General features: G+C 41.9%; 1 protein-coding gene across 2 annotated transcripts in view; it reads right to left on the bottom strand.

Annotated features, from left to right (window-relative positions):
- Positions 1-478: 478 nt before the first annotated feature.
- map2k7 (mitogen-activated protein kinase kinase 7) overlaps positions 479-12,489 on the bottom strand; it is a 24,875-nt gene continuing 12,864 nt past the window's right edge. For both annotated transcript variants that reach the window (XM_037689980.1, XM_037689981.1), the window contains 7 exons: positions 10,548-10,667; positions 10,280-10,387; positions 10,012-10,191; positions 4,551-4,631; positions 4,213-4,355; positions 1,791-1,836; positions 479-1,690 (listed from right to left, as the gene is read on the bottom strand). In XM_037689980.1, coding sequence (XP_037545908.1) covers positions 1,547-1,690; positions 1,791-1,836; positions 4,213-4,355; positions 4,551-4,631; positions 10,012-10,191; positions 10,280-10,387; positions 10,548-10,667 — 822 coding nt within the window. In that variant the 3' untranslated portion in view covers positions 479-1,546. The remainder of the gene's footprint in view (positions 1,691-1,790; positions 1,837-4,212; positions 4,356-4,550; positions 4,632-10,011; positions 10,192-10,279; positions 10,388-10,547; positions 10,668-12,489) is intronic.

Raw genomic sequence — 12,489 nt, 5'->3', positions numbered from 1 at the left:
TTCAACCGCAAATTTTGGAGCTTTGACAAGACGGAGTTTATTTCCTGAGGTCGGCCTCTTAGCTTAGCTTCTCAGCTTAGCTGCTTTTAACGATCCAAAAACGTAATTTTGGACGGCTAAAATGGATTTTAAAGAGAAAGGGAGGGGTCAGTGAAGAGCACCGGAGTTGAGCCTTTTGTCATCCTGTGTCTTCAGAAAGAGAGAGACATGAAGAAGCGATAAAGCCGATAAATGAAAATGAGGTTGATCATTTTTATGTATCATGAGATTAATTGATTGTTTATCGTGACAGGCCTAGATGTGATTACGAAACGACCCTGTATAAAAAGTTTTCTTTTAAAGCAGGTTCTTGTGAACGCTCAGGTTGACACTTGGACACCCCTCCTTGAGGTCTGATAACTTGCCCTCGTGACTTTTACCCCACCTGAGTTAGCAGAACATCTCCTGCAGCAACCTTTGGTGTGGAAGCAGTGACGTACTCAGAGACGTGGACACAGAAGAGGTAGACACAGAGTTTGACGTTTACAATCGCTCCACAGCCGATAAGATGCCGCGTTCTTTGTACAGAACAAACTTCTAGTCCTTATCCTTAGTAACATCCAACCTTTCACCTGCAAACAAACCTTCCACCTGCCTTTCACCTTTTCATCTTCTACAACTAGACAGAAAAGTGAAGGAATACATCCCACTTTTAAAACAGCCTTTCTAACTCATCCTCTGAATGATCTTTTTTAAACACAAAGCCACAAATGACTATAAAGCAACAACACTAATTTTTTTTTTGCATTTCATTTTCTGTTCCCCCCTCAATTATATATTTTCTAAATACAACAGTTTGTAATCTAACCAATGTAGTATCACAATAACGCAACCGTAATTAACTGCACAGCTGAAAGACGACTGATGTTAGCGCTGTAGTGACGAGAATAAAAACATGGCTATGAAATGTCACCTCACTGATAAAAACAGCCGTTTACATATTTACTCTGACACAAACACGTGAAAACGCTCGTTCACACACACCTAGAACATGTTTAGACTCAGCCTGAGAATGTAAGAGAAACACCTGAATTATAGTTGCACAGATGCTGTTGTCCTTACTGTTTATGTACATAAGTGATGTCTGTTTGCTAACGTAGCAGACCCTTTGTTTCAGTGTAGTGACTACTCTGTTGACTAATCCAAAGGCTTGGATCGCTGCTCGAAACTCACGCACGATAAAGATACGAGTGACAACAGGCGGTAACAGGGCAGTAAGCATGACCTGTTGAACACGCTGTGATATGATAAACGTGTGAATACATGAGGGTATCTGAACTCTGCTGTTCCCTGTCTGCCAGTCCTACATTTACTAAAGAAGCCAACTTGGTATCATCTATCTGTCCATCTGTCAGTGCACCTCCGTCCATCCGTCCATCTGCTCATTTAGAGTCCTCCACTGAGCGTCTCCTCTTCAGCTTTTCTGGTGGACAGATAGACAGGCGGGATGGGTCTGGAGCTGGGTGTAGCGTCTGGCGAAGCTAACACCGCGCTGACGGAGACTAGGCTACCTACTGAAGAGCGAGTGGAGCATGTGCTGATGGCTGTAACACTGGCTGCTGCGGGGAGACTCGGTGCGATCCATCACTGTCTGAAACCAACCAGCCACATCCACCTCCAGCACTTCGTAACGTCGGATGAAGCTATGCTCCTGAAGACAGGACAACGAGAAGAAGAAAAGAGGCGAGTTTAATCACAACTGCACTTTTACATCAATAGAAAGTGTCTGCCCATCATTTAGACCGACTTACCAGCAGCTGATGGTATTTTGGCCTTTTTCTGTGATCCTTTGTGAGGCTGGAAAACATTTACACACGAGACAAAGATGGATTTTAAATATAGTTATTTTTATATTCAACTAGTTTCTAACAGCAGCCATCATTTTACATACAGTAGCCCCTCGCTACTTCGCGGTTCGACTTTCGCGGACTCACTTTTTTGTGGTTTTTCAAAGTAACATTGAACACGAGGAGAAAAATAAATAATGGTACAGGACACGAGTGTCAATTTTGATATTACTCACATGATTGGATACAGTACTGTACAGTAAAAAGTTAACGAAAAATAAAATACTTTGGACAGCTGCCGCCATTTTGTAGTTTTATCTCAATAAGCCCACACTGTATCGCCACTCATTATGACTACATTTCCCAGAAGCCAACAGGGCACTGCCCCAGAAGCCCCATTTCCTTCTGCTGAAATACTAGAAGGAAAGATGTGATCTGATCTGAAAAAGTTCAGTGCTTATCACAGTGACTTCGGCACCCAGCAGATTCAGAGAGCCACATGAACCCACCGGGAGCCGGCACAGAACCAGAGCAGAACTGTACCTCCAAACCATCAACGAACACTAGAGCTGATAGCCGGCCCATGAGGACCTCGAAGCGAGGGGAGGCATCATCGAAGGTCTGGCTACTCTCTGGAGAACACCGGACTTTTAAAAAATATATTTTTCAGACCAACGTTCCTGCGCCGGCCACTCGAAGGTTCCCCACCACCACAACTCCACCCAATGTACTTTGACGCTCAACGGCTGCACAGAACTGGATCAGAACCAGAGCAGAACAGAGAGCTGCTGCTGTTCTTCCGAGCTGGTTAAGTAAAAATTTAGTAGCTGCATTACAGTACTGTATGTACGTATGTTGTTAAAATGCCGTAGGTTTAAGTTTAGAACATTACAAGAGTGTGGGAAGGGTTCATAAAGCCTTAATATATAGAAATACTAAAATAAATATAATGTTGCTACTTTGCGAGTTTTCACTTATTGCAGAACGTAACCCCTGCAATAAACGAGGGACTACTGTACTGCCAACAGGGAATGGCCCGATCAAGATATTTAGTCTCTGACATCATTTTGTGTAAATTAAAAAAAACTTGCTAACATCAAGTCTCTTCTCAATACTTACCTTTTGTTGACAACTTACGGATGTTTTCAACCAACCACAGACTGTGCTGGAAACAGTTCGAATAAATGATCTCCATTAACGATGTGGTGATGAAAACTACGAGTCTAACTGTGTCAGAAGAAGGTGCTGCGTCAAAGATGGGCATTACTTCACCATGCTGGTGGTTGCAAATATGCTAACGTTGCTAACACATAATGGCTGCTTGTGCACCGTCGCCAGAAAAAGTTCCACATGAAGAGAGTGCTTCATTCAGGCAAAATAAAACTCAGTTCTGTCACCACTGAGATTTTAACGCTGGCTTCCATTTGTTCTGTTTTACCCTTCAGTGTCTAAACTCCACATCAGCATCGTGTCACAGTAGAGCAGCCGGACGAGAGAAGAGCTATATCACGCAGAACATTCGACACTGGTCAGGCTTCAGGTTAGCAAATCTCTTCCCACCGACAGAAGAGAAAACCACGTGCCGCTAGTTTCTACGCCTGCACATCAGAGGTTATGGGATGGCTGCTGCACAGCTGATACAATCTAAAACTGCAAACAGTATCAGCTCAGAAGATGAGGGTCTGCTACTCACACGCAATAAATAAAAAAATGTTGATTTGTAATCTGATACAATACGTGCCATCGGTCCGGGACTCCCTTACTTACAGTTGGCAGTTTAACTCTGCGTGTTGTATAAAAATGCAAGCATCAGTCTGACAGGGGCGGCTGTGGCTGAGTGGTTAGAGCAGTCGTCCTCCAATGCGAGAGTTGGGGGTTCGAATCCACCAGCAGTCACATGCTGAAGTGTCCCTGGGCAAGACACTGAACCCCTCATAGCTCTGATGTGTCCCATCAGTGTATGCATGTGATCTAAAAGCACTGATTAGTCTCTTTAGAATGATTTGTTCAATTAGCTTTGTAGAGATCTAGTATAGAGCCGTATGAATGGGTAAATGAGGACACAGATTGTAGTGTAAAGCGCTCTGAGTATCTTGAAATAAGATAGAAAGGCGCTATATAAGTACAGTCCATTTACCATTTACATTTCATAAGTGCAAATTAAGTTACTCTCATGGGTAGTAGCCATAAATAAAAATATCTGTTAATCCACTTTCCTGAATGAGGATTTACACACATTGGGGACGCTGAAATCAACAGCTGGTTTGTTCAGGAGTAAAGCCTGCATCTGGATCTTACTGAAAATACATTTAATTAAGCTGAAGATTGTTCTACAGCGGCTCTGAGAAAACTGCAGCTAGTTAGCGTTAGCTTGACTTTAACTCACCAATCTTTGACGAAGGACTGAAAGTCAGGGGAGAAACCCATGCCGACAGGTAAGACGGGAGGATCTTCCTGCAGCACTTTGGTCAGAACCTCAAAGTCTGTCTTGCAGTTCTTGTAAGGAAACTGACCTGTGGCCAGCTCCACCTAGAAGAGACAAGGGACCCAATAAAAATCAACCAAACACTTGATGTTCTTCAACTTTAATCTTGCTCAGTGCTTCAAAATGGAACAACAACTGCTTCAATCTGACAGGTTTGATTTGCTGACGACTTCTTTCACATGCTGTGACAATGTGCAAGTTTCCAAGTTGCTCATGGTGAGAACATGTAAGAGGTTTACCAGAGAGATGCCAAGGCTCCACACGTCTGCTCTGATGTCGTAGTCAGGTTTGGTGGGATCAGGAGGATCTATTCGTTCAGGCTGCAGAACAAATAAAAAACAGTTTAGGACATCAGTAAGAATTTCTGCAAACCTAAACTTGTGAGAGGACTATAGAGGACTCTGCTCTTCTGTCTATCCTCATTTTACTGGATCTAAGTTCTGCCTTCGACACAATCTGTCATTCTATCCTCCTCAACAGACTAACCTCCATTGGCATCTCGGGTACTCCGTTAGACTGGTTCAAATCATATCTCTCTGACCGCACTCAATTCATTCAGCTCAAATCCTTTCGTTCCCAGTTTTCCCCCGTCTCCACGGGTGTCCCCCAAGGCTCTGTCCTCGGACCCCTCCTCTTCATCATTTACCTCCTTCCTCTAGGTCAAATCTTCCGTAAATTCGGTGTCCATTTTCACTGTTATGCTGATGACACACAGCTCTACCTATCAACAAAACCAAACTCCACCCACCCACCCTCCATCCTCACCGACTGTCTCAATGAGCTAAATCACTGGTTTTCCAACAACTTTCTACAACTAAACAGTAACAAAACAGAAATTATTCTTGTCGGTACCAAAAACTCTTCTTTCAAAATCAGAAAATCTTCTCATCCCCCTTAACAACTCCCTGCTATCCCCCTCGCCTCAGGTCAAGAGTCTTGGTGTCATCCTCGACACCACTCTCTCCTTCACTTCACACATCAACAACGTCATTCGGTCTGCCTATTTCCATCTCCGAAATATTAACCGTCTCCGCCCTTCTCTCACACCCCGCTCCACAGCCATCCTTGTTCACAGTCTTGTGACTTCTCGGATTGACTACTGCAACTCCCTTCTTTATGGCCTCCCCAACAAATCTCTCCAGAAGCTACAACTGGTCCAGAACTCAGCTGCCCGTGTCATCACTCAAACCTCCTCCTATAACCACATCACTCCTGTCCTGCAGCAGCTCCACTGGCTCCCGGTTAAATCACGCATTGTCTTCAAAATTCTTCTTCTAACTTTTAAAACTATCCACAACCTTTCCCCTCCGTACCTATCTGACCTCCTACACATCTCCATCCCCTCTCGCTCTCTCAGATCCTCCTCTTCACTACACCTCCATGTACCCTCTGCCCGCCTCTCCACCATGGGGAGCAGGGCCTTCACCTGCTCTGCTCCTCATCTCTGGAACTCTCTACACCCTGACTTAAGAAACACCACCTCTCTTTCTATATTCAAGACTGCTCTGAAAACACATCTCTTTAGACTCGCTTGTCCTTAACTTTGCTGTATGTATTTTATATTCTTTACGCATTTTATATTCTGTATGTATTTTATATTCTTTATGTATTTTATATTCTTTATTCCTGTTGATCTTTGTTCTTACTGTAAAGTGTCCTTGGGTGTCATGAAAGGCGCTTTTTAAATAAAATGATGATTATTATTATTATTATTATTATTTCAGAGTTCTGGTCTCTGGTTTGTTGGTCCTGGTTTTCTTTGTCATAACTAACATCCTGCAGCAAAACTTATTTTGACGGCTGACATCGGCTCTTCTGTCGACCTAAACTCAAAGGTTTTTATCATGCAGTGGTTGTAATGTTCAGCTTTAGCACCTGTAATGACAGAATCAAGTGTCTCAGTCAGAAGAAAGACGACGTGATTCAGTCTCAACAGATGCCGTCCTCTCGGGGCAGCCTGTTCTGGGCAACCCAGCGGCGAACATTCAGAACCTTCAAGGTTCTAAGAAAAGATCTCGAGTAGACCCAAGAATAAATTAATAAATATAAAGTTAAACAATTGTTACCTTAATTTAATAATCATAACTTTCTTGTTTATAATAAAACAGTGCAGCACGAGCTTTCTGTGTTTTCTGGCTGACTGCTGCAAGTTGTTTTGTGTCAGCAGGATTTACAGACCATCAGACGAAACCGTTCACAAGCCCAGACGGTTTCACCAGCAAATCACATTTTAAGTTGTGCTCTGTTTTTTTTAGAGAGCCTGATCTACAGAAGAGGCATGGCCAGTACAGATCTGTCGCCACACAAGAAGTGACAACATTACCATACGTATAACAAGATGTTGGTGCAGAATTAGTACCAGTGGCTTTTTAGGATGGTTGTCCAACAAAGATGCACTATGTTAAAAAACAACCTTTCAACACCCAAACATCTGCAGCTTCTTCAACCCTTGATTAGTTCAAGGAAACACAGACAAGGCGGTGATTCGAGCCCCGCAGCAAGAAAGGAGGCTGCAGGTTCACGACTCGACTATATCCTTTCTGTGTCTTGTTTGTCTCCACATGACAGACATGCAACTTTTGGAGAACTAAGAATAAATTAGAAAACATTTTCCCAGAACAGTTTATTCTGTGGCTGGACTTTGCTGATGTTTGCTGATCACTTTGTACGCTCGGACTCGTACCTTCTGCCGTGGCTCTTTTCGTACCTGCCTAGGCAGCATGGGGGCACAAAATGACAAAGGGCCGACGTTTCCTGGAGCATTTTACAACAATGTCATAACCTTCTTTGTTGAACTCATTCTTTAAGAATTTCTTCTTATACTCACAGTTTCATAATTGGTTAAAATTGTTCCATTTATTATGAATATTGTGATTCAGACACCTTGACTTGGTCTGCTTCGCTCTCACTAGGGCTGGGCGATATGGACCAAAATTAATATCTCGATATTTTTAAAATAAATTGCGATATACAATAAACATCCCAATATTTTAAGATAAACCGCAATATACGATATATATCTCAATATTTTTTCTTTCCATAAAGTAATAAAAATATATTTCTGAGTCAAAGCTTTGTCCCCTTTGTCAAACAAGCACATTTACTAACAACAGCTGTAACTGTACAAAATAAATAGCTAAACAATAAAACTATTTACATATATTAAAGTTTGTTTTTTAGACATTTATTTACATATATAAGTGCAAGTTGGGCTTGTGCTAACAAATATATTTCTTTGTGTTTTGTCTCAGTTATCACACAGGTACATATAGTAAACAGCTGTAACTACAAAATAAATATAAAAAACCCAACAATTTACATATATTAAATGGTTTATTTTTTAGACCTTTATTTACATAGATTAAATAATAATCCTCTTCAGCTGTGCCACCTTCATGACATTAGTAAGCGTGTGACGCTGCAGCTGCAGGTCTGAGTGTTTTCAGCCTCCTTCCCTAAAACAAACCACGGTATAAAACTCATTTAGCCGTGCTGTTCCAAGGTTCCAGTCTCAGTTGTGGAACAAGACGGTTAAAGCGTTAGTCGTCTTGTTAGCCGCTAAGGACCGTGTCTTTAGCAATATGATTAGCCACTGCTTTATTAATGTTGCAACACCTCACTGTTCCTGTCATAAGGCACAGCACGGCTAATGTTTTATACCGTGGTTTGTTTTAGGGAAGGAGGCTGAAGTTTGTTGGACCTGCAGCTTAACGCACGCGTCATACTTCACTTCACTTTATAGCGCTGTTTAAAATGGTGAACATACGTCCGTATGCTCTTTGTGGACTTCACATCCGCCTTCAACACCATGATCCCCCAAACCCTGATGGACAAACTATCCACACTAGGACTAAGCCCCTCCATTTGCAACTGGGTACTAGACTTTTTTAACAAACAGACCACAGTTAGTGAGGATCCACAACTTCTCCTCCTCCACCATAACCCTCAGCACTGGCTCTCCTCAGGGATGTGTGTTGAGCCCCCTCCTGTTTACTCTGCTCACGTATGATTGTGCAGCTACCCATCCAGGCTGTCACATTGTAAAGTTTGCAGATGATACAGCGGTGGTGGGATGCATCACAAACAATGATGAGTCCAGCTACAGGCAAGAGGTGGAACACCTGGAGAGCTGGTGCAAAGAGAATAACCTTCACATCAATGTGAATAAGACAAAGGAGATGATTGTGGACTTCAGAAGGAACAAAAACACCTACACCCCCCTGAACATAAGAGGATCTGCGGTGGAAGTGGTCTCCAGCTACAAGTACTTGGGTGTACACATGAATGACAACCTCAGCTGGAGCAACAACACCACCAGCCTGATCAAGAACGCTCATCAGAGACTCTACTTCCTCAGACGGCTGAGGCGAGCTGGTCTGGGAAGCTCAGTCCTCACCTCCTTCTACAGGTGTGCAGTGGAGAGCATCCTGTGCTCGAGCATCAACGTGTGGCATAGAGGCTGCACAGCTGCAGAAAGAAAAGCTTTGCAGAGAGTGGTGAAGGCTGCACAGAAATCTGTCGGAATCAGCCTCCCCACCATCACAGACATCTACACCTCCAGATGCAGGAAGAGGGCCACCTGCATCATGAAGGACCCCACTCACCCAGCACACACACTTTTTGCTCCACTCCCCTCAGGAAGGAGGTTGAGGAGCATTAAGTGTAGAACCACTAGACTGAGGAACAGCTTCTACCCTGAGGCTGTTAGACTCATGAATCTCTAACTAGAATAATCACTGTGAAAAACCATATCATGTTGCTGCTGATCTGTTTCATGTTGCTGCTGATCTGTTTCAATGTTGATGTGTTCATGCATGCACATCTGCTCACAGACTCATGTTCATGTTTGTGCTGATGTTCAATGTTTTATGTTATGAGTGCTTAGTGTATATTTAGTTGATGTTTTTCTTAGTTCATATCTTAGATGTTATTACTGTTTTTCTTATACATTTTATTGTCGGATGTAACTGGGACCCTGTGTACATAATTTCGCTCCACCACATGTACCACATGTGGTGCGAATGACAATAAAGAAACTCTGACTCTGAAAAAGATTTGTAGTTCCAAACTTTTGTCGGGACTTATTTTCATCATTGTCTACAACAAACATTTTTCTGTTCCTCATCTGACAATTGAAATCCAAACCATCTCCGAAAGAACAACCATTGTTTTTCTTTTTGCTCAGCAGCTCTTCATATCTCCCGTGTTTACTTGTGCTAAACGTCTCCCACCCACCTCCTGGAGAAGCAGGAAGCAGGAGGAGAGCGCGGCCGAGAGACTGGATTTGTATTCAAGGAGGAAGAAAGTGTGGCCGTGTGGGGAAAAAGAAGAGCAGGCAGATTTATAAGTATAACACAATATCGTTTATATTGATATAGTCTCGTCTTATATCGCAACTTTTTTTATCTCGATATTTTAAAAATTGAGATATCGCCCAGCTCTAGCTCTCATAGCTGATAAAACATTCATAAATAAGAGAAACTAACTGGTCTATTTTACAGTAATTGAAATAGAAACATCAACCAGCTGCATCATTGTGCTGTCAGTGCACTATATAAATTAAACTCATCTGTTTTATTTATCTGGCATGAGGTATTTGGGGGTTCAGAGTGCAGAAAGCCCATTGTGATGGTCATGCTTCCTGCACAGAGCTACTTGTAGTTTTAAATGTACAACTTGTGTTTGAAAGCATCTGCTCACCGCCATGTAGGCAGCACAGCCAGCACTGCGAGTCTTCGCCTTGGAGTCGACGAGACGACCGCTGATGCCGAAGTCGCATAGTTTGATCTGACCTTTAGCATCGATGAGGATGTTGGAGGGTTTGACGTCTCGATGGATGACTCCGTGTTTCTCTTTCAGGTACAACAATGCTTTCACGATCTACAGCAGAAACAAAAACAATACAGATACAAGCATTAGACACTCACATGAGAAAAGTCACACATTGCCTTCTGCATGTAACACTCACTGCAACCGTCATCTTTCCAAGGATTCGCTCGGGAATAGGACCCTGAATTCTCTTCTTCAGCTTCTCTGCACATGTTCCCATCAACTCCATTGCAATGAATACATCAGTCTGTGCATATATACAGAAACAAACATCTGGCTTTACCAGTTCAATTTAAAACACTAAAAAGTTTACAAACATCATCAAAGACACACCGTGTGCAAAGGCACAAAAAGCACCAGCTTAAAGATTCCTTACATTTAAACTCAAGTGTTTTGGTGAGACTCACATTAGTGACAATGGCACCGTAGCACTGGATGATGTAAGGACAGTCATGGCTTTTCAGCACCACATCCAAGTCCATCAGGATCCTCTTGTTCTCGTCCTTGTTTCCCGTACGACGCATTTGCTGTGGACACAAACATACACTAATGACAGTGGATCTGCTTCTCTCTCTGTCACTGGCACTGAGGCTGGCTAGGAGTGATGAAGAGCGAGAAAGAATGATCACCTGTCAGAGGTATGAAGGGTTAGTGTGTCACTGTTTGTCAACAAGATACATTCACAACAAAGACAAGAATACCTGCTAGTTAAAGCATGGCCTAACATTCATCAAATTCAGCAGTTAGACCGACTTAATGATTTATTTAGGACTTCATATTCTCTTGGCATCAAAAACACCATGCTGTGTTTGCATCAGCCATATGGTTGAGGTGAGTGTATTCATCACTCTCTGCTGGATGTCAGCAGAAAATTAAACTGTTTAATGTAGTGCAGACGCCACCTACTCATCCTGTCTTTTCTGTTCAGTGTCCTGAGATGACTTCTGTTGTGATTTGGCTCTATATAAATACAATTAATTGAATTGAAGTGCTGCTATTTAGGATTTTACTGTTTGTATGAATAAACAAGTCACAAAGGAAGAACAAAATAAAAACATGACTAAACGGCAGTGAGGTTTAAATACAGACTGCAGTAAGATCATTTGTATTCTTATGTTTCATGTATACAGTAATTAGAGGATGAGTAAACAATTCAATTCAGTTTATTTCTATAAGTCACAATAGAAGTCGTCTCAGGACAATGAACAGAAACATTTACATACATTAAAAAACACTTAGTAAAGTTCTCCATCTAACGAAGCTGCAGATTTTGTTGAATCTTCACTTCATCGCAGTCTCCGTCCTGAGCAAGCCTGAGCAAGCACAAAGGAGACAGTGGGAAGGAAAAACTCCCTTTTAACTGGAAGAAACCTCCAACAGAACCAGGCTCAGGACAAGCGGATTTAGGATTTTAGGATTGATCAAAAAGGAAAGTCCAGTCTTAAAACTGGATAATGTGTCAGCCTCATGGACAGAAACTGAAAGTTGGTTCCAAAAGAGAGGAGCCTGATAACTGAAAGATCTTCCTCACATTCTGCTTTTGGAAACTCTAGGAACCACAAGTAAACCTGCAGCCTGAGAGTGAAGTGCTCTGTTAGCAAAATATGGAACAATAAGATCTTGACTATAAGATGGATCCAGGTTGTTGAGAGCTTTGTAGGTTAGAAGTGAGATTTTTAATTCTATTCTGGACTTGATGGAGCCAATGGAGAACATCTAAAACTGGAGAAATATGATCCCTCCCACTAACTCCAGTTAAGACTCTGGCAGCAGCATTTTGGATCAACTGAAGACATTTTAAAGAAGTATTTGGACACCCAGATAACAAACCATTGCAATAGACCAGTCTAGACGTGACAAATGCAAGGATAAAAAGTAAAAATTAAACCATTCTAATGATGCAGGTTGTGCACGGAAAATAAAATCTTGAGTTGAAAGATGTCAGTTTTTGTAGGAACCACAGCAACTTCGATAATTTTGTAGTATGACATATCCTGAGATATATTCATACATTAAACGGGTTCACTCATCTTTCTGGACTGTGTGATGTTCGTGCGTTGAATTTAATGAAATGTAACGTGAGACGTCTTTTTTTTTTTTGACCCATCAAAATGAATGCGGTCATTTATTTTACAGAATCAAAGTTTAACATCAAACATTTACATTAATTTGGCAGAATATGAAAACAACAACATAATTAATCAGCTTTTACAACCAGGAAACCATACGGCCATGGTTTTCCGTTGTTACACCACAGACATTAATGAAAACATCTGGATTAATTTTCTAGCAGATAGGAGAGTTAAAGATGGAAAGATGAAGTTTATCTGAGAGAGATGTGTGAGGGAA

This window comes from Nematolebias whitei, chromosome 16 (assembly GCF_014905685.2).
Source record: "Nematolebias whitei isolate Nwh7 chromosome 16, NemWhi1, whole genome shotgun sequence".
Taxonomy (NCBI): Eukaryota; Metazoa; Chordata; class Actinopteri; order Cyprinodontiformes; family Rivulidae; genus Nematolebias; species Nematolebias whitei.
Note: the sequence above shows the minus strand (reverse complement) of the source record. Positions and strands in the feature narration are given on the sequence as shown.